Source organism: Colossoma macropomum, unplaced genomic scaffold (genome assembly GCF_904425465.1).
Source record: "Colossoma macropomum unplaced genomic scaffold, Colossoma_macropomum, whole genome shotgun sequence".
Classification (NCBI taxonomy): domain Eukaryota; kingdom Metazoa; phylum Chordata; class Actinopteri; order Characiformes; family Serrasalmidae; genus Colossoma; species Colossoma macropomum.
In genome coordinates this window covers 2,869,928-2,893,957 of record NW_023494794.1, presented here as the reverse complement: position 1 = coordinate 2,893,957, position 24,030 = coordinate 2,869,928, and the positions used below count along the sequence as shown (strand labels likewise).

The following is a 24,030-nucleotide window of genomic DNA, read 5'->3' as shown; positions in this document are numbered from 1 at the left end:
ATGTTAAAGGTTAGGTTTGGATACATTTTATGTCATCTTTGTTACCGTGATGGTTTATTGCTCTTATACAGTTCATCAGAGGGTTCATGTAAGGTCAATCATTGGCACAACCAGGTTTGGCCCAACTTTGGGAGATGAATTCAATTCACGGTGATGCCATGACCAAAAGACCACTGGCGCACTATCAGGGATATTTCTGCTGATACCAATAAAACCATAAACTGTTAATAATCGCCAAAAGGTCAGGCTTTGGTACACAAAACTATTTAAACCACATTATAAACAAATCCGGCTCCAACTGCCTTTCAATAATTGGCTTCTAGCTTTGCTACACATATGTTACACCAATCCACTCTAGGCACTGTTGAACAACTACTGAATGTAAGTCACACACACACACATTTTCGAAACCGCTTATCATTCTGGGTCGTGGGGATGTAAGTCACAGTTGTGTGCAAATGTTTGGGTCAAATTCCATGTTTTGTTCATGTTCCAAGTAAAAAACAGGTGACATCATCTACAGAGAACACACATTTTAATGAAAATTACTTACATTAATTTGCTGAATTTACGAAGATTACAGTATGTTGAATAGGGGTGGGAATCTCTAGGCACCTCACAATTCGATTCGATTACGATTCAGAGGGCTGCGATGCAATTAGAAAATGATTATCAATGCATCTCGATGCATCTTTTTTTTCTATACATGATTTCTATGTTCTTATTGTCTGAGGACTTGGTACTTTTAAAGCAAAGTATTTGCAATGATCGCAGTTATGTCCAATATCTTTTATTAATAAAACAAATGGAAGTGATGTGGCAAGTGAACTGGAAGGCTCTCATTCACTGCTCTTGTTTGGAGACGCTGCTGCCACTCATCTGCGATAAAATGCGCTGTTAGGGTGAAATAAGATCCAGTGGTGATGGATGTCCACGCAGCACGTTACAGCCGTCCTGCCCATTTTCTTTAGTGATTTTGGTTTTGGTCTCGTGGTAGAGACGGAGGGGGGGGTCGCTGTGTCAGTAAAATATCTTCGAGACGGGACGTGTGCAACATAGCACGAAAGCCCTGTTTCTCAATGACTGAGAATTGGCATGCAGACTGCAGGTCACCCAGCAACGAGGTTTCGCCTGGCTAGTAGTGAACGAAAAAGGAAAAGAGAAAGACAGACGAACATTTGGAGACGAATGGACTTGTTCGCATTTATAAGCAAAGTAGTTGGTTTCCTGATACGTTATATCTGCAATGAGAGACTGTCAAACACTAAAAAGATGCAAAGATGAAGTCGCTTCTCTTCCTAATTTTCCTGTTCCACCTTAAATGGTGCCGTATTTACCTTCAAGAAGCTGGAGAATGAGAAGCGACTTCAGCCTTGTAAAACAGCCGAAAGCTAAAAGACATTTTACAAGAAACTATTCAACTTTTGAGGAAAAGTTTTCTGGCGGAGATAGAAGAAAAGTGCTTATAGCTAAAGCTTAAAGCAGAGTAGAGTAAGTCTGTGTTTTCGTTTATATTGTATAGCCTAAACTAGGACATTAACACATACTGAGACATACTGGACATTAAATGTTGTGGCTCCCAAGGTGTTTTGATTTTTGTTGAAAGGTCAAAATGGCTCTTCTTATCATTTGTGTTGTGACTCCTGACCTAACCTGGCTTTTAATGCAGAGGGAGCCAGTCGGATTTCTCGCTCATCCCGTTGTGTTTTTGTTGTGTGCCGTCACAGACTGTCCGGGCGCTGTACTTCTGAACTTCCAAGTTCCGCCCTTTGCGTTCCGTCAGCATTACAATATAAATTAAATATTTAGAAAATCGATTTTTGACGTTGAATAAATCGATTCAGAATCGTGCCCATCCGCATCACAATGTATCTAAGAATCGATTTTTTCCCGCACCCCTAATGTTGAATATGTTTAGTTTTTTTCCGATATGTTAAGTTCTGCAAATGACATGAAATGAATTTGCTCCAAAATTAGCAGAAAATACCTTATTAAAATTTGTTTCTTCTTGATTTGATCATTTATTTTCACTTGGAAATTCAACAGAACATATCATTTCACCAGGTGTGTTCAAACAGACTTGACCTAATATACCTGGTCTCCTACAGTACACTCTTACAAATAAAGGTGCTAAAACAGGTTCTTTGGAATTATTCCATGGAAGAACCACTTTAATACCATAGAAAGATCATACAGTGAAACGCACTTTAAAGAATCTTTTTTTGTAAATGAGATGTGGTAGTGGTAAGAACATAAGAGCTTCTCCTATAACCATACATCCAAACCAAGAATGATTTGGGAAACTTCATTTCTGTTTGTTAGAAACAGAGCCTATTGGATGCTCATGTGCATTTTTTGTTACACAGTATTTTTGTATATGTTAAGTTTTTATAGACTTCCTAGCTTTTTAAAGAATTACAGTATTTTGTAATCTATTATCCTGAAATCTCTAAATGGCTCTATATGGTTTCAATTAATGTCATTTTTATTGTTTTTTTTAATTCCATACTTTATTTATTGTCAAAATAAAGGATAAATCACTAGAGCGCTAATATAATCAATAGTGACAGCCTTAATTATTACACACTGTAGTTGTGTCTGTGTATTTTTCTATGTATATTCATACTTCATTCCTTTTTTCATCTCTAGCCCTAGGCATTACATTTAGAGGGTTTCATTATACTTGCATTTTTATTCCTTCAGTGACTGCACAAAGTGCTGTTTCTGATGGAAAAGGAGAATCCATCCTTCTCTGGGCTGCACTGGATAGTGGAGTTATTGTGCAAATACAAATAGTACAAGTCTATGATGTAGATTATAAAGAAGCTCTTGGATCATACGGTGGAAAGATTCAAGCATAGAACATAACACAGACTTAATTCTTTTAGATGAGTGCCTTCATAGCCCAGAGCTTCTGTGCTTTGATATATTACCTCTGCCTATTTCTCTTGATCAGGCAGTAAATCTGCAATCATCGTAAAAAGCTTTTGAATTTCAGGCATCAACACGTTTTGTTGAGAACTTGGCTTATTTTGATCCATTCAAGAGTTACAACTGCAATTTGTCTGCAATTTGTCTGAGGTAATCTGCTGTGTCTGAGAGTAAAAAAGTATGTGTGTACGTGTTTGTAAAATACTTCAGTCCTTATTAGAGGCCCTGCACCAAACCCAATGGTGCCCAATAAAGTATGTGGTTATTTTTCATGTACAGCTTCAGGCTTTGTTTTCTGTAGTAGTTTTTTGTGCCTATGTTGTGCGCTCTCTCTCTCTCTCTCTAGTAATGTTATAGTCTATATCTGCATTCAGAATAGCTCTAGAGTTTGAGGAGCAGGTGAACGTGCCCCTGAATGAAAACATGGATGATGAGAGGGATGTGCTGGGTTGGCGGAATGGTCACAGCAGATCTTTCCTGTTGCACTAGTGAGATGAACTTTAGCATAGCAAGGCTAACAGCTGATAAGAGGAGGGTAGATGCTGGTCTCTACAGGTATGGCAGTTCACAAACATATACTGATAATAAATAGTATTAGTGTATTACAGATGTGTAAAATACCAGTTTATCTCAGCATGACATTTTCTGCCACTCAACTCAAGTGCTTAGTAACAAAGTAAATCCCCGTAAAACCATGTCTGTGACAAATCTCTGTTAGTACATGCGTGCAGGTTCAGGTTGGGTGTGAAAGTCAGGCCTGATCGGGTTGGGCCTCAAAGCTGCAGTGACAGGTCAGATTATGGCTTCAATTGAATGTCCACACAGCTCCCTAAATCCTCATTCTTTTCTGACGATTCTATCCTACTCACAGTCCATGGCGACACATGCCACCACTGGCCCAAATCCAGAGTGAAAAAATGCTTCAATAAAATATACATGTAGAGTGAGAGAGGGAGGGAGAGAGAGAAAGAGAGAGAGAAGGTCTTGCTTATAAAATATGATTCCTTCCAACTCATGCTAAAAGATTCATTGGAATAAAAGAAACACAAACTCATGCATCTCTCTCTCCCTCTCTCTGGAGAGTGCTTGCACTCGCTGCACTTCCAGCATCACTGAGATGTCTTACAAAGGCAGAAGCGTATTTCTGGTAAGTTTGCAAAGACTGTACTCTACTGACCGACCAGACACAGCAATATAATCCAAATGTACAAAATGATCAGTCAAAGAGAAATATTATCACAGAAGGATCTCTTAAAAAAGCACACAAAAGAACTGGCACATCCCCCAAGACACAAACTGTATTCCCAGATATCCATTGGTTTTTCAATTTCCATAAACAATATAGTGATTCAAGCCTCACATAGCTTTAGCATAAGGTTCGGACACAACTGGTTCACTGAGACAGAAAGAATACGAAAGGTCACTGGCTGATGGATTCAATTTCAGTTTCAGTTTCTAGTTAAAGTCAAATCATTTTCCTCAGTTTTCTTTGCTTTTGGAGTCATTTCTCCTGCAAATGCAGTCCAGTCACACAGACAGACAGACAGACAGGCAGACACATACAAACACACACACACATTTTGCTTTTATACAAGGGGTTATACACTTATATTATAAGTGACAATGACTGTGTTTTTGTTAGTACAAACACCATAGAACATCAGAATTAATGTAAGCAAGGAGAGGTATGGAAATGGTTAAACGAAAACACTGACATACATAAAATTAATACTTTCTGTAGTAAGGTTACTTATTCTAATATTTAATGTGTTTATTCATGTATGTTTTCTAATATAATTGTTATACATATACATATATATATATATATATATATATATATGTCATCACTATCATCCAGTACTCGGTTTGGTTAATCAGCGCTTCATTATGTTAATTCAAGCATGCTGGTGACAGACGTGTCAAGGAGAAATTTTGGAAACAAGTGTTGGAAACATCAGGAGATCATGAGTTTGATCCCCGGTGAAGCTTCAGCCATTCTTTGCCAGGAGTCCAAGCACAACTGACCTGGCTCTCTGTCTGGGTGTATAATACATAGGACGGGAGCATTAAGGAAAATGGCGTACCAAACTCTGTTCAAATTAGCTCACACCATACAAACTACTCTTTATAAAAAAAAAATTCTTGTTCCTTTTTACTGTATTTGTTTATTTGCATTTATTCTAATATATAATGTTCAAGAAGCATAAACACACAATCAGATAAATAAGATAAATGGCTTTAAACAATGTAGAATGTGTGTATATGTACATGATCAAAAGCAAATCCTGGCCAGAGTTGTTAGCTTTGTTTTTTCTCTGTTTTTTATTCTGTAAATGCACAAAAACAAACACAGACACTCAGACAGGCACTCACACACGTAAATCACTAGCTAGGAGGGAGAGATTGCTCGTTTGTTGTGAATAACTGTGAAAAGTTGCCATCACACCATTAGATGGATTTGCTAAGATGTGGTATCATTTCCAGCACATAATGCCCCTATTGTTCTCACACAGCCATTATCCTTCAGCTCAGTCGCTTCAAATGATCTGCACCACAATCACACCAGCACAAACAAACAATTGCTCCTGCGCCCTCCATACTTACAGCTGGCTATATTATGGCTACAAAGCACCCTCCATTTGTTTCAATGATACCCAATCTGAATGAAACAAAAGAGTAGTATCACATTGTAGCACAAGTATCATTACACATTGTATTCAGTAGAAAAGGGAAAATGTCAGACTATAGTATTGCACACGATTTGGCTGTATTGTGGCATCCGCCCTTGGTCCAATTCAGTGACACACACACATTTTTTCAGGCTGATCTGAAAAGACATTGATTCAGACAATGATATGGACAATTGGGCTGGATATCAGGTTGATATGTGGGAGACTCCCTAAGGATTCAGTCAGAGTGGAAAGATGGCAGTAAGCCAAGGCAAAAGCATCTACAAAAGTGTCTGGTGAGAGTACATGTAGGTTACAGTCTACACATGTTGGTTTAAAGGATTAGTACAGAAAAAAATCTGTTATCCCTTTATTCCACATGAAGTTGATAAACCAAGAAGTTCGCTTCTTTAGTTTTGCTGTGTAGAAAAATAGACAAAATTCAGGTTTTAAATTGTCTAATACTAATGTGACACATTTTTGTTATACTTACTGGAAATAACAGTCATGCAGCGTAAGAAGCCACATAAGCAAGTCAGGCAGTTTGCAATGATTTAGTCAGTGGTAACTGGTGGCATATAACTTTCTGTGACTTGTTGGCGTGGGCTGCACTAGCCTTACAGCTTGAGGGCAAAACTAACCTTCAAAGACCAAAGATGTCTTCACTGAACGACTACATTTGGGCTATGGAGAAACAGCAGATAACTTCAAAAAGTCTTTAATTTTTAAGAGTGGGAGGATCTATATCTGCTGAGGCTTAACAGAAAGGAAAAAGCATGGGTGGAATCAGTTTTGGGTAAGCAGCAGCAGGCTGAATTATTTAAGACCCATCTACAATTTCTCTTTTGGCTTGGAGCGTCAAAACAGCAGGAAACACAGAGACTGAAACTTCGGAGGCTAATTAATTTCCAAACTTCACCCCAACGATGCAAAAAAAAAACTTTGAGAGCAAAAAGGGATTATTCAGCAAACATGGCAAAATGAGTCTTTGAAAGCTTCTTATCTTTGGAAGCATAATGTGCTTGTTCGGATGGTTTTCTCTTGACGGCAGGCTTTCTGTTTGGTGCCACGCACAGAAAAAGAGCTTGTGTATGGCTTGTACTAGAGCTAAGATTGATTTCAAGCGTCTCTCTTACCCTTGAAACACTGGATGCTTCTGGGCCTGCAAAGAGAATACCAATGAACTCCCATGCTCTCCTACCGTCAACGCCCTTGTGGAAATAGCTGGGCCAGCTGTGAGTGCTCCCTTTATTATAATAGTTTTATAGCAATATCATTACTTTCTAATTAGAGCAGGGAAATATATCAGGAGGCGGCACCTATTCCCTGCTGTTAACATGATCTACAGTTGTACTGTAATGACCATGGGCTGAGAAAAGACTAAACGACAGGTATTTAAATTGAAATTCCTACCGATATAGAGTGTAGGCACTTTTCAAGGCCTTGGCAATATCAAGCACTTTCATTGTCCACTGAAAACTGACAGTTTCCCCTATATTCGTGTGACATATAAACACTGCGCTTTTTAAGGCATCGACAGGGCCAGTTGGCATTCGTCAACTGCATAAAACTCAGAGATGCACTCGTGGCTGTTTATGGGGCCGGCTGAATGAAGGCTGTCGCCTCAATAAGCCCTGTTCTCGCCCGTGAAGCGGTGACCCGCTTTAAGGGGCTGTAATTGCCTTTTTACAGTGGCCACTAAATCTGAGAGTGCCCTCGCAGCCTCAGCTTGACGTGCTGGCATCATCTGTCTCCTAGCAACCGCCATCCACAATGGCCAGTTCTGTCTTTATTTATTAATTTTGTCTTTGTTGGGTACTGTGTGTTGTGCTTGTAGACAGAGGCTGTGTTTGTAAACTTAACGCCTTTGAGATCTGAATTCTACAAATGCGTGTGTATTTGTGAATTTCACCAGAATGACACAAACAAAATGCTGTGCATTCCAGTTAGTAAAACAAAACACTTTATAATAGTTTAATAGTTTATGATACTGTAGCTACACTAGTAATGGCAGCTCTCATTTGCCTAAGTCTTCCAACTTTGATTTGATGAAGGCAAAGTGAGACAATAGCCACATTTACATGCAGCCTGATAATCCGTTAATAATCCGACTAATAGCTCAATCGGAATAGAATACGTCCATGTAAAAACCTCAATCGGAATAGTCTAGTCCGATTGAGGCCATTCGGAATACAATTTCTATCCGATTGAACGAGGTGGGTAAACCTCTAAATAATCCGTTAAGTAAAAGAATAACCGTAATAATAGAATAACCATGTAAACTTCTGAATCCGATTACATTCCAATCGGAACGTGTAAGTACGTTCTGCGCATGTGCGTCGCGTCATGCGCAGAACGTACATACACGTTCCGATTGGAATAGCGAAAGTTTATACCGTTCAACATGGCGGAGCAGAAACTGGTCTGCAGAGGAGACAAAGTTTATCCTCTGATCTTTAAAAGACGGTGGTGGGACGGATGTCCAGCTTATGTGTCTCGGAGCTCGAAGTCTTCCTCTCGGCCTTTTTTAATAAGGACATGTGAAGTACGTTTTCCTGAGTCTGACATCATTTTAAAGCAATTAAAAACACAAGCGCGCCAACTGGAAAGTCATCTCACGCGGACTGGACCTCATGTAATGTTCGCTGTCATGGTAACATTTACTCTCAACGCTACTCCACGCATGCGCGTCATTTTGCATCGGATTACTTGTAGTGAGCATGTAAACGAAGATTTTCCATCAGATTGTTAAATAGAGTGTGCATATAAACACCTCAGTCTGAATCTGTAATCCGATTGCCAGTGATAGCCAATGTTTACTGCTCAGACAGACTAATCTAGACCCAGTTTCAAATTTTCCACATCATAGCAAATCAAATATTAGCCCCAATAACACTTTATTGTAAGGTAGTGTTCATAAGGCTACATGACACCTAAATAAGCTTGTCATGACAACCGACATAAACTTACGTTGACATTTATAAAGGCTGTTTTTGTCAACTTTGATGTCAAAGTCAGATGACATCGAATTTTTCTGATATTGGGTTGTATCAAGGGACTTTTTTGTGTAAAATGACATAGTGTGTTATAACAATTGACTTTGCAGTTTAGTGTACATCACAGTGACATAATTCTGTGACGTAGCTTAAATCTTATGAATGGTAAAATGAAACCACAAACAACTCTCACTTTTGTTCAACAAGCTGGACTTCGCAAGCTATGTCATATTATCAGCATTATGTCACTGTGGCAATAAAGTCTATGTCATTTCACACAAGAAAAAGCATTTTGCTTAAAAAACATCATCAGATGTTATGTCACCTTGACATCAAAGCTGGCAAATGTAAACTTTATGACAAACAGCACCTATTGCCTAAGTGTTTATAAATGTAGTTTATAAATGTAGGTCTATGTAATGAAAGGCTTATGTAGGTGTCATGTAGCCTTATGCACACTGCCCTACATAAAAAGGTTACCTACAGCCCTCTGTTGGGTCACCACAAGGAGAACAATGTGGTTCAACTGTTGGTGCTGGCTGCAGTTAGTTAGCATTTCAGTGTAAATCAGATGGTATCAGGACAAGAAAAAAAAGGAAAGCAAAGAGATCAAGGTTTTCATTTTAGGCTCATCTGTAGTCATTAAACTCTACTGGAGCAACAACCATGCTTCAGCTGTAATACTTGCTCCTATATATGTCATGGGTTACTGACCAATAACGAACCAACACTCAAGACCTCACCTAGAAGTCACCTGCAATCTCAACTTATCAATTAATGAACAATGACCAACTAATCAGTATTTAATAAGTATGTTGACTCTTTCAACTCACTACTGACTATTTCCCATAAAGAAGTCAGTTCTAATGCCACATTGGATACAGTTAACAGTGTAATAATCAACCACTGTATCTAAAGTTTTAGCCTGAATGGTAAATAGAGAACAAATGATGCAGATCGTCTTAAAAGACACAAAAAGAAAAAAGTTTATCCTACAAAGCACACATCTGCAAAATGCTGTTACTGCCAAAAACTTACTAAAATCTGTCCTGGGAACATAGCCAACAATGAAAGACAACCACTGGGGAACTATTAGCAAGGCCTTTTTTGCTTAATGCTAAGTGGCCCCTGCTAGCTCCCATCATTACCAATATCGACATTCCTCGGATAAGTATTTCTACAAGACATATTATACAACTAGCTGATTCTGAAGCGTAGGTGAAGTTGTGCTAACCTGAAGCCATTTGCATGTAGCCAGCCAGCGTGCAGATCCTCCTCTCACAGGTACCGCTGGGCAGGAAGATGGTGATGATGGCCAGCAGGGAGCTGACCGCCAGCAGCGCACAACCTCCAGAGCAGAGCACTGCACTTGTCTGAAAGCACAACACAACACAACACCACTCAATATAGTACATGACATTGCAACAATAAAGTTCATTTCATGTGCTCATTTTAACGTGGAAGCAACTTTTGTCCATTTAACGGATAACAGTGTCAGACACCACACAAGCAAGCCTACTTGAGATTACAACTCATTGCAGTGATTATTTAGACATTCAGTTTGCACAGAGCATAGACCTCCAGTACTTGTTAGTAGCATTAGCTTCACAGATCTAGTGCAGAACGTCTGATGGCAAACATGACGGCTGATCTGTTACATTAGGTGTAAGGTGAAAGTTGTGTTAATATGATTTTAGCATGTCTAATTCACACCCTGTTTGCTGCAACATAAACAGATGATTGAAATCTAACAACTTTATCACAGGCAGCTCAAATAATTGCAGAAGGACAATCATATATAACTGTGACAGGCATACTGGTACATAGTATAATTATGGTATGCATGGTGGAGTATTCTACTCTCTACCCCTATGCTGTACACTTCCATAATAGCAACGCTATTACATCAGTTGCCATTGAGGTTAGTCTAGCTCCACTGAGGTCAATCCAGTTCATGGCTGAAATGGGCTTTGTCAAGATCATTTTCTCAAAGACATTTGTTTAAAGTTTGTCTGATCTCTCCAGATGCTTCAGTTGTTCCACAGGAAGAAAAAAGGGTGAAATCAATCTATCAATGTACGTGCTTCCTGAGGGCAATAAATCATGTAAAAGAAATAGCATAGATCCGCCAAATCCACCAGTAACATCTATTCTTTAACAATCGAGATAAGCACAATCAGAATAAAAACAGTGACACAAAACACAGGGCATCAGCCTTCAAATAGGCACAGCAGGGACAGTCTAAAGCAGTGTGATTTTCCCCAACTGATGTTTGCTATAGCCATTTTCTGCTATCAGCAGGGGAGTGGAGTGATGTTGACTGTCTTTGTTAGGCTGAAGCTCATTGCGAAATGGAACAGCAGTCGGCTATGTTACTGTTAGGCAACCAATAGCTCATCTGAGACATCCATCCGTCTCTGATCAATACCGACAGTGGACAGAGGAAGAGACAATGACACATACGTTCACACACAAACTAACAGTGGGGGACCCTCAGGGCCTTCTAGGCCTTCAGAGAAGGTCTAATGATCTCTGTGAAATAAAATAAATACATGTCTATTTTTCGTTCGTTCATTTTCATTTAATATAATCATATATAATATATAAAAAAAATACTTTTATTTTATTTGTTAGGTATTGGTTGGAAACAAATGGGTTAAATACTTGAAACGCCCAGTGGAAAATGATCCAATTGAGATTATTTTCTCTGTCGTATCTAAGTAGATACAGCCAAGCTACCTCACCTGCTGGTTAGGAGTTCAGAAGTTGAACTGAAGGCCTAATATCAGATTAATCATCAATGTAGTGGAATCAACCAAACTCATTTTGATTTACAATAGGTGGGACCAATACTGTGAGAAAAAAAAAAGTTGCTCTAGACCTTCTAGAAGTCCTAAATACGTCACTGACTGTGAATAAGAGTGATAGCCTGACCAAGGCGTTTCAGTCAGATCTTAGAAATGGAAAACAGCAGCAGCTCTTTACTGTCAGGGCTCTTTACTGAAGGAGTCACTGTAAAACTGCTTCATACAAGGTGAAATGTGTTAATGCCTGTTTCAAGCATCAAATAAACAGGTTTTGCCTAAATACTAGGGATACACTGATACCACTTTTTCTGTTCTGATACCGATACCCATACCTGATTCTTGAGTATCGGCCAATACAGAGTAACAATACCAGTACTAACTCCTGATATTTATATAGTTCCACGTTTTATTTACTACTGTATTACTATTACTATTATACTGTAACCAAGCTTCTTGGAGGAATTCGCCTAACTAAATAGTAATGCCTAATAAAACGAGAAATGCACACAGGAATGAGAATAGATGGTAGACCAACAACAAAAACTCTTTTTCTCCGCCTCTTTTCAGCACTTCTCTGCCCTACAGTGCCACAAAAGGGACATTCACAGCTCATAACCATTTTGTAATAGAGATTGCATAAAATCTGTTACAGTATCACATAATTAGTAAAACAAACCACATTTAACAACTAAAAAAAATGCTAAATATTTTACTGCGCAAAATAATTAAAACACAGAACTGAACAATATATAGATAAACCTGTGATCTCTATACACAAGCATGCAGCAGCATCTCTAGCTTAGCAAAAATGGTGCTGAATGTTATTTCACATCTGAATTTCTCAAGTCATTTGTCTCAAATGTGTGCCCCGTTCACTCATGCTACATATCTGAGCATCAGACTCTGCTGGAGTTCAGTACATATATTGTAACGCCACAACATATACAGTGTTTAAGTGCAAGAATCAGCACCAATATTGAACCGTACCAAATATTGATTTGCGGTTTGTCTTTTCCAAATTATTGCTTAAAGCACCAAGGCTTCCATTAGAGTTATCACTACAAAAAAGCATGGGATAATTTTATATTCAATACTTCTTATTGGAGTTTCTTTGAAACAAGCAGAAAAATTCTGTTGAAAGTGCAGATTCTGACCTTCGTTCGATACCACATTTGCATTTTTATGTAAAAAAGTATACATTTTACTTGAAATTGATAGTCTTTAATGTGTTAAGTTACTGCAAGGCCAAAAAGAAGCCTGTTCATTTATTGAAAGCATTTTGTAAAACCAGGTGTAGTGTACACTCAGGTGCATGCATGCAGATCAACAAAACCAAAAGGTTTAAGCCCTTGGAAAAAGTAAAGACAGTGTAGCGTCAAGGCAGCAGAAAAAGAGAGAGAAAAAATTCAGAGATAAAGAGAAAGAGCAGCTACCCCTTGGTCCCATGCTGTTACTAGGTGGCCGCTCCACAGTGTCTGGGGGCACAAGGTGATTTCCCACTGATAGCTTTCTTCCTTATCCGGCGGTTTGATCTCAATGCCTCTTCATTATCCCTGGCCCTTTGATACTCTGCTTCCTTTCTTACCCTCTAAGCATCACCCAGACACTTACACATTCTGTTAGCACTTTTACATCTTGGGAATTTAAATCAAGGTTACGTAATACAGTGACATGCACCTATTCTACATACAAGGCCATTTAAAAGTGTGTTTGAACCTAAATGTATGGTAGCAGTCAAAAGTTTGGGCATTACTCAAAAAAAGGGTTTCATTATCTTTATAACTGTCTAAATTTTAGCTCATGTTCATACTTGGCAGGTTTGGTTCAATTAAAACAAGTTGCTCTGTTAGTGCGGTTCGTTCAAGCAAGTGAGGTTTCCAAACATATTCTAGTGCTTTTCATTTAAAATACGAATGCAAAGCAGACCAGAGACTACAGCATATACAGAATGAACCATCATTTTCTCTCTGCACACCTTCTTTGGTTCCAGCAACAAACGAGTTTCTGACATGGATTTGAAATCATTTCTTCATGAGTTTTCCATGGTTAATTATATAGAACGCATAGTTAAATGTGTAAATGAGGCTGAGGTATGTTCAAAGCCCTTATAAAATACACAATATACAGATATTTGACAAAACACATAAAGTATATTGTGTATGAATGTATTGTTTATGTATTATGTATGTATTAATGCACCAAGTTTTCAATGTTTTATAAAGCACTTAAGGCTGTGTATTACAGTGATTTTAATCTGATTCATGTTGTGGGAACACCATGTTCACAAGTGCTCATAAGACATCCATGGTTCAGGATGATTCACTGGATATTATCTCAGTTATTGCTGCCAACTGCACATCATAAATCTGCCCTATTTTGGTGATTTTCTTTGACTTTTGCTTACATCTTTTGGTTTGATGTCAAATATGTCAGTGTAAACATTAAGCAAAGCAGAACTTAAATGCAACAAACTATCATTTTCTGCATTGGTCAAGACCAAGGGAACCAAGCTATAAATATACAGTATGCAAGAGTCTGAATACACCTGGTCATAATACATCTTTTTGATTTTCTAAGTAAACCTAAGTTAACACATCCTGTACAGAGAATAAACTAATATTAGTTCAACATAAAAGGCATATATGTAAAGTAGTGCCATAACTTTAGCACAGGGCGCATTTATGTTTTATTATAAAATATATGAATTCAGCAAATAAACAGTATTTGTGCATTACAATGTGTACAAGTGGGTTCTCTGTAGAGGATGTTTTAAGTTTTTTTCACTTAGAAGATCAACAAAACATGGAATTTGACCAGGAGTGACAACAACTGTATTCTATAAGGTAAATAGAGAATAACAGTTTAACATAAACAGACTTTTGCAGTGACACAAATCCGAACGACGTTCTATTATAGATTTTTCAAAGGAGCCACCATTTTGCCTGGATGCAGCTTTGCACACAGCTTCTCTCAAGCAGCTTCATGAGAAAAACTGAAAAAGTTTAACATATGCAGAGCATTTATTGGCAGATCACTTTTTAAAATTTAAATTATTGTTTTGGAAATAAATTCATACAGAGGGATCTCTATTTATATTTTTCTTGAGAACTACTCGAGTTGGAGTGGTTTTACCACAGGAGGTCCTGGTAATGGAATCTGTGCGTGATTCGACTGGCTGATTTGTACTGGATAAAATATATATAATTTCCCCAAATTAACCCAAGTAGTCCAGATCGAAACACCATTGCGCAGATGTTTACAATAATGTTATGGGATGTTCTACTGATTGGTGTTCAGCCACAGCGTGTTATTGTTCAGAAGTGTGGGGTGATGCCTATTGTCATATACGTGATGATCTAAAAATTGGGTCAAATCAAGCTCTATTTTAGCAGTAAGCCATGACTGCAGAACGCAAAAAAACAAAAAGAAAAGGAGGTTTTGTTATTACATTACTGTGAAATCAATTTGAACAGGACTGCTGTTATTGAGGGAGTTCCGAGTTTGGCAAATATAGAAGTTAATTCGCTCCGGAATTATTACTCAGCAGAGAAATACAGACTGCAGATACTGCAGATATCGCAAAAATCACGGCGTTCGTCAGTAATGACTCAAATTACAGCACCTACCCAGGCAAGACTAATCCAGCATGAAAAGGGCATCAGAAACAAACATCAAGCATTTCATTGTAAGCCATAGATTATGAAAAATAAACATTCAATCAGGTGTCTCTAAACTTTTGCCATGTATTGTATGGCCCTGTAATATCACTCGGGAAAAACACAACATAAAACAGAGTTATAAAATACCTAAAGTTTAGGAGGAGGACAATGCTGAAGCTCCTCCTATTCAAACATCCAATAAATTTCCATCTTTACCTTCTGTTTCCTGAGACAAAGTTGTGGCACCCCATCACCCCCCCATCTTCTACCTGTTCCTCAGTCTTCTCTCAGTCCTGTCTCTGTTCATCACAGGGAGGTCCGGCATTCTTGAAGTAGAAGCCGTTCAGAATTCAGAATTAAGTTTTCGCTGCCTTTCTACAGTCATACAGTCTTTCATTCTACAACCCATACGTTGAAGGCGTGGTCTGCGTTAGCAAAATGTTAAAAGGTGTGATTAGAAAAGAGTTTGTGTGGTCACAAACACAGAATGAGAAGGGGTCACTGGGGGGAATCAGAAAATTTCAGAAAAAAGTCTCTAATCAAACCTCTCATAACATCACAGGTGGCATCAGCGTGTTTTTGGTGTTGATGGTGATCATTACCATCTTTTAGTAAAGAGGCCTAGTGAATAAGGTTAGAAACATCCGTATCTGTAGCCATGACCATAATGTTAATACAAACTATATTGCACATGTTGACGTTGACACTGAATGATCCGAAGTGCTCAACACAAAAGCACTAACAACATGCATCCATTACTAAAACCTGAGAAGATTATGGATGCACCCACTTCAACATTTTTTCTACTGAAAGATGCCAAATGGGATTCATGTATTCATGGAAACTGCCTGTGTTCACTGTGCCATCTTTTGATCTCACCTGCTTCAGAGCCTCTGCAGGAAACAAGCTATTCCCTGCAGCACCAGCCAATATTGCCACACTTTGTTACAACAAAAACAGACATATTGCAGCAGTACAACTAAATGAGACTGCAGGATTCTATGTAATAGGGGTGGGAATCACTAGAGACCACACGTTGTCATTTTATCACGACACTTGAGCCACGATGCAATTATACTACGATTTTTAAACATTTGTTATATAGCACCGTGATAGAGTCTCACTACTTTTCACTGCAAATTATTCCTCAAATACAAAACTGCTTCACCAAATAAAGTTTACACTTCAATATTTTTTGCTAAAGTAAATTAGGAAATGGACAAAGCAACGTTCACCTACATTTAGGCTCAGTGTCAGGGGTTAATTTAGTGGGGCAACAGCCCCCCAACCAATAATCATGCTCCACTAAACCCACTCCACCTACTTTTTGTACATGCCTCTATAGTGGCAGGCAGCAAAAAAATGAAATCAAAGTGAAACTAAAGGAAGTGCATGCTACTGTTGCTTGCTACATGCTCCGTAAAAAGACTACATCAATGAACATACGATGGTTTGCATGCGTCGCTTTTTACTAGATGTTAGGGCTACACTGAATGTTGCTGGAAGATAAATTAGCAGACATCTCTTAAGTCTTATTTGGACAATATTAGTTTTCCATGGGGAGGTGGGGTAATGTCATTTTACCACAGGACGTCTTGTAATGTTTACGACCGATTCGCATGGGATAAGAAATCTCAGTATTAATGACAGAAATAGTACTGGCTACTTGGTTTATGTACTGCCTTTACTCCAGAAAAGTGTAGGGTTAGGGTTTAAATTTAGCTAAGGTAACATTTAATTTAGCTATTATTTTGTTTACTTTAACTACTTACCTTGGTGTCTTCAGTGAATGCAATGTGTCTTTAGTATTACTACTAGCTTGGAAATTCACAGAAAACAACTTCACCACATAAAGTCAAACTTTTTTCTGTAATTTTTACGTTCTGTGATGTTATAGGACAGTAATGTTACATATCAGCTTCATTTTAGCCAGAACACAATAGTAATCGTTCTTCGAGTGCCTGCATACCTAAGAAACTCCTTTGATACACAATGTAATAGCAGATTTACCAACATGGCAATTCTCACAGGATCAATTTAACCTGAGGTTATTTCTACTGCTAATTTTATAGAAGGTAAACAGCACCAGAATCTTTACTGAACTGGGAACACACAGCCAGTAAAATTAAAGACAAGACACATTCTGACAGGACTAAAGTCACAGAGAAACACCGGTAAAATTTACATTACCCCACCTCCTCATGTAATCCTGTCTAAATAGGGCTTTAAATGGGTATTTAGTGATTTCCCTTGAATGTGTGGCTCCTTTTGCCAGATCTGTTTAGTTCTGGTGCTGGGCCTGCCTACATTTACGTATTTACCAAATGGGCTGGTCTAAAGTGACTTACAGTAGTAGATGTAGAGTTTTACCCAGTGACTCTGTTTGGTTTAGGAGTGGTGTCCAACATGAAATTCAACCACTGCATTTTGGTATTCTATTAGCATACCAACTGGCTTAACACACTCTGAAAGTATTAATAATTAAATAGTGAAATGTTGATACTTGGTACTTGTATCAGTACTCTTTACTAATACCCAAAATATGGTGATACTGCGTTGTATCAATGTTGTCCTCTTATCACCACAAAACAAGCTCACTGTGCTTGCAGTGTTTGTAATATTAATACATGAGCTCAACAGGTTGGCTGCTTATTATAGACAGAGTACAAAGTCCAGGATTACTTTTTTCACAGTTGCAAAAAACAGAAGGCTGCAATGTCTAAATAAGTCCTGTAATAAATCATTAAATTATTATTGTATGTTGTGAGTCTTCTGACCAATCTCAAAGCTTCCAGAGGGGTTTCTGTGGGTGTTTTGATCAATCGAGGCATTCACATGATTTAACATACATAACTTCAAACAAAACAATGCAGGCAAATCTTTAACCGTGTCATACACCAGAGGTTCACTGATGTGTTTTTAATACATTGTAATGTATAGCACAATGACAATATGTAGCAATGTAACCGCATTATGGTATTTTGTCTACATTGTGCAGCCCTGCTGCAGATAATGTAGCAGCGTTACACTAAATTGCTTCCCCTTCACAGTCTCGGATCAACGAACTGCACAGAAATCAATCGGTCCCTTTAATTAATCTGACATTTTCAGCTTTCTCCAAACTCCAGAGGCCAATAAAGCAAGTGGGCCGCTGACGAGTAAAATATGTTCTTGAGCTGGCCCTGCTGCAATTAGAGCCTGATCCATAAATCAAAACCAATAACTCTACATACCGCTTAGATATTATTGCTGAACACACTCATTATCATTAGAGATTAGACAAGAAAACAAGACAGAGAGATAAATGCAATCCAGCCAGCCAACTGTATGTGTATGTGTGTGTTTTCTCAAGCTAAGTCTAATTTAGTAGAAAATTAGCTTCTATCAACACCACTTTAAAATGGGTTTCTGAATAGATGCTGATTATTTATCTAATTATTTATCTGCATACTGAATGCAGGCCTGCTCCTAAATGAGGCTTGCTATGGTAAGCAATTATGCTGCATCATGTAATTCCTGTATGGTCAAGTTTTACATTTTTGCCTAGTCATTTACATACTGCATGTAATACTAAACTTAAGATAGTACAACTTAACTACTTTTCATGAGAGATTAGTTTTACATAGGGACGTCTGTAATGTATATGACCGATTCACACAGGATAAGAAATCTCGATTGTAAATGACTGGGACTGGGATGGGATTGGCTACTCGATTTACGCACTGCCATATTCCATATACACATGTTTAGCTGCTCACAAGTAGAAATGATGTCCAAAAATTTAACTGTAGTTTTACCCTAACTATCTACATAAATGTTTAAACTGAATGAAGAGTCATTAGAACCTTTAGTAGCTTGGAAATTTAGAGACAACAGTCAACACTGCATATCCAAAATTACTTTTTTCTGTAATTTGTCATACATTTAATGTAGGACAATACATATAGTTTTGATTTGGGCCACAGAGAATACAAGTAAATAAAGAGTTTTACTGCAAAACACATTATAGAGCACCTTCAAGAATTTTCTTTTTTTCATGACACGTTGTTGGGAGTGGGCTACACATTTAAGAAATGTATTATTACACCTTCATCAGAGAAATAAAAATGTGTTTTTTTGTTAAGGTCAGTTGTAACTCTTTATATCCAGAATTGCTACAAAAGGATATCCAGCATTTTGGAATTAAACTCCTTGAATGCTTCTTCAATTGCCTACATAAAAGCTCTTTTTTCACAGGATAAGATGGGATATTTACCAACATGGCAGTCGCATGGAACTAATATAACCTGGTTGATGGGTTATTTTCTAATAGGTAAAGGTGGCCGGACTCTTTACTGCAGAAAAAGTATGCAGTCTGTAAAAATTACTGACATGGTACATTTGGATGGGACTGAAATCACTGAGAAACACAGGTAGTAACTGCATAACTCCAGATCCCTATGTAAAACTAACCACATCCGAATAGTACTTCTAAGTACCGTAGAAGTCACGGTTAAAACTAACAAGAACAATACAGTACAGTGATACAGTAATTCTAGCAGCTAACATTGTTATAGTGAAGTAAAATGTGCAAAAATGCAAGTATTCAGATCTACAGTCATATCAAATTAAGCATTTCAAGAGCAAAAACATGCGCAATTTAATATTAATTTAAAAAATATATATATTTAACAAATTTATTTCTCACCTAAAGCTCATTGGAAAAGAGGAAGAATTCTGTGAATAATGCAGATTCTAAACTTTCAATCAATACCACTTTTTGTGAGAGGAAAACCTCTGAAAACTTATACAATATGATTACATTTAAAATGACAGGGCAAAACAACACTCTAAATAGACTATCTAGCCAAACCTATGTGGACACCCATTCTAATTACTGAGTTCAAGTGTTTCAGACACACTCATTGCTAACAAATATAAAATCAAGCACATAAACATTTCCATAGACAAACACTGGCGGTAGAATGGGTCACTCTGAAGAGCTCAGTTATTTTAAACTTGAATGTAAGATTGCCGCCTTTACCACAAATCAGTTTGTCAAATTTCTGTCCCCTGCTAGATCTGCATTGGACAACTGTAAGTGCTATTATTGTGAAATGGAAGTGTCCAGGAGCAACAACAGCTCAGCCATGAAGTGGTAGGCCACACAAACTCACAGAGCATGGTTGCCAAATGCTGAGGCACGTAGAGCATAAAAATCACCTATCCTCTGTACCATTACTCACTACAGAGATCCAAACTGTTTCTGGAAGGAACATCAGCATAACAACTGTGCGTTGGGAGCTTCAGAAAATGTACTTCCATGGCTGAGCAGCTGCACACGAGTCTAAGATCACTATGTGCAATGCCAAACGTCGGCTGGAGCGGAGCAGTGGAAAAGTTCTCTGGAGTGATGAATCAGGGTTCACTATTTGGAAGTCTGATGGATGAATCTGGGTTTGGCAGATGTTAATAAAGTTTGGTGGGGGAGGGATAATGGTCTGAGGATGTTATTCAGGGTTTGGACTGAGCTCCTTTGTTCCAGTGAAGGATAACTTTAATGCTACAGCACACAAAGAAAAGTTAGCCTTCAAACTTTTTGGCAACAGTTTGGGGAAGGCCCTTTCCTGTTGCAGCATGACTTCGAACCTATGCACATAGCAAAGTCCATAAAGACATGGTTTGGATGGGTTTAGTGTAGAGGAACTCCAATGACCTGCACAGAGCCCTGACCTCAACCCCAAGGAAGAGGTGTGGGTGAACTGGAACCTAAACTGCAAGTCAGGCCTTCTTGTCCAGCATCAGTGCCCGACCTCACAAATGCTCTTTTAATCGAATGGGTACTAATTCCCGCAGAGACACTCCAATATCCTGTGGAAAACCTTCCCAGAAGAGTGGAGGCTTTTCAGCATGCTCAGCTAGATATCTACTGTACAGTGTCCATTTTGAAGCGAGACATGATCAGATTCATATTAAGTGTTTGCTGTTGAAGAGCAAGAGAGTACTTGTTTTTTCAATGTAGTGCATGGCAGGACACTGTGCAGCTCTGCATATGTGAGAGTGCAAGAGAAAGAGTGTGTGTGTGTGTGTGTGTGTGTGTGTGTGTGTGTGTGTGTTTGAGAGAGAGAGAGAGACAGAGAGAGGAATCTATACCTCCATGAATACAGTGGATAACAGCAAGTCAATCAGGTCAGACTTTAAAGTGCAATCAACAATATCAGTCCAAGTACATTTTCATTGTTTCCTAGAAAGTACAGATTTTTAGGAGATACACAATACTGCCAAAAGTATTCGCTCATCTGCCTTCACACGCATATGAACTTGAGTGACATCCCATTCTTAATCCATAGGGTTTAATATGATGTCGCCCCACCCTTTGCAGCTTTAACAGCTTCAACTCTTCTGGGAAGGCTTTCCACAAGGTTTAGAAGTGTGTTTATGGGAATTTTTGACCATTCTTCCAGAAGCGCATTTGTGAGGTCAGACACTGATGTTGGACGAGAAGGCCTGGCTCGCAGTCTCCGCTCTAATTCATCCCGAAGGTGTTCTATCGGGTGGAGGTCAGGACTCTGTGCAGGCCAGTCAAGTGACCCATTCTTTCACAAATGTTTGTAGAAGCAGTCTGCATACCCAGGTGCTTGGTTTTATACACCTGTGGCCATGGAAGTGACTGGAACACCTGAATTCAATGATTTGGATGGGTGAGTGAATACTTGTGTAGAAAATACTAGTGTATTTCTGAGGAGATCAGTTACATGATAATCCGCTTGAAAAGGAAGGGGAAAGAGAGAGAAATTTTCAGAAAATGAAGCTCAACTCTTGATTCGGATGTGAATCTACAGTTGATCATCTAATGCTATGAGTCTGAAAGAATGTGTGCAGCCATCAAGCCAAAAAAATAAACTTCAGGCTATTTTTCCAACAACAAAAAATATTCAAAAATAACAAAGCTATACTTAACATCTGTGTAAATAGTTTAACATTTCTTTATTTTTGGATTTCTAAAAGTTATTCTGACTTGTACCAAAGTAGTTTAATAAAATCATAATAAAATTTGAAATTTCAGGATGCATCAAATTGTTTCTTGAGGAATCAAATTGAATCCTTGTGAGGTCTGAAATGTGCACTGCTAGAGACATATCTCTATGTTTCAGTCCAACATCTTCTACTCTGAGAAGAAATTCAAACAGCCAGTCATCCAGTATGGCAGTTTCATGTTCATGAATGCTGTTACATTACACCAAACCAAACCAAACTAAAACCAACCTCTCCCTCAGCAGAAGACTTTGAATGGTTGCAAATGTGCAGTGCAACATTTGGAGAAATCCAGTTTATTAACAAGAATTACAGACTGCTGAAAAAAATCAAGGTCGAATCTGTCTTGTTACCATGGTGAAATATTTTCTCATATAGCTGAGCTTGCTGTGTGTGTGTGTGTGTGTGTGTGTGTGTCCAGAGCTGCCTTTAGCTGTTGTGAGCAGGAAAGCAGTGATGATTGGGAATCAGCTCAGCCTCTTACTCCTACTGAATCATGAAGCCTCCAAACAAAAGATATATTGAGCTTCAACACACTCAAATACGTAAAGACACACACAGGTGCTACAGGACTATATCACTATACTGTATGCACAAATTGGAAAATTTCCTCGACAAGTAAGAGAAAAGAAGAACGAGCAACAGCTATTCCATCACCCCAGTCTATATATGAATGTCCATTTTAATTTATACACTTATACACCTACTGAGCTTTTTTACACCTGCCTACCTGCGCAAGTGACCCTTCATCTTTTTAATCTCCAGACACAAATGCAATTAAGCATTTCATTTTTCATTTTTCAGAAGATATTTCAAGTCAAGTCAAGAAAAGTCAAGGCTTTGTCATTTCAGCTATATACAAGTACACAGTGAAACGAAACAACATTCCTCCAGGACCATGGTACAATACAGGAACACAAGTGCGAGACAATACATTAAATACAGTGCAGACAATACAGTACAATAAATTAGTATGGAAGACTTACAATAAATAGAAACTACTGAGAGTATGTGGAGTTGTGCAAAGGAGGATGTAACATACTTTGACATATCAGCAGCTTAGCAGATAGCCTAGCATTTATGAGCATAGTCACTGAGGTAGCAACCAGAACAGCAATGGTATACAGTATTTGGTTGATACAGTAATTCTAGCAGCTAACATTGTTACAGTGAAGTAAAATGTGCAAAAATGCAAGTATTCAGATCTACAGTCATATCAAATTAAGTATTTCTGTGAAATGCAGTAATAATATTTAAATAGTTCCAGACATAATTTGGAACTGCAAGAAGTGGGGAGTGAGTTAGTTCCATGTTGTTATGTATAGGTGTCTAATCTTACATCTAATTCAAAGATTAGATATAAGATTATCCACTTGCATAGAAAAGGGGAAAGTCAAAAGAAAAAAAGTGAAAAACTTAAAAAAAATCGTTACATAATATTTGGCAGGTAGGATAAAATCAAGTTCAACTCTTTCTTCAGATCTGAAAAAATCCACAGGTGTTTCTGTCCAACCTTCCACTGTGAGAAGACAACTCAGCGCTATGGGTCTGAAAGGATGTGTAGCTGTCAAGAAGCTATTACTTAGAAAAAAGAAGAACATTTGCAAATCAAACAAAAAAGCTGCTGGTACTGGCGGGAGTGACCACTCAATACTTACTGTGTTTGGGATTACTCTGATTGTGAAAAGCAGAAAATATAACCAATTTCTAATACTGAACTTTGGAGATGTGGAAAAATATGTCTGCAGATTTCTTTAAAAAACTGAAAGCAAGTCTGCCAAAAAGAATGGAAGCTGTAATAAAAGGCAAAAAAAGGAAAAAAAATAAATTATATTTAAATGTTGAGGCTTTTGTGTATTTTTCTAAACACATGACTAACTTGTACTTAATATCTGTCCTGACTGAAAATGAAATAGCTGAGAGGATGGTCTCTGACATTTGCACAGTATTGTAT

General features: G+C 38.1%; 1 protein-coding gene across 1 annotated transcript in view; it reads right to left on the bottom strand.

Moving 5' to 3' along the window:
- LOC118814346 (transmembrane protein 211) overlaps nucleotides 1-24,030 on the bottom strand; it is a 165,495-nt gene that overhangs the window by 104,019 nt on the left and 37,446 nt on the right. Inside the window, exon 2 of the mRNA XM_036579901.1 lies at nucleotides 9,831-9,969. Within this exon, the coding sequence (XP_036435794.1) occupies nucleotides 9,831-9,969 (139 nt within the window). The remainder of the gene's footprint in view (nucleotides 1-9,830; nucleotides 9,970-24,030) is intronic.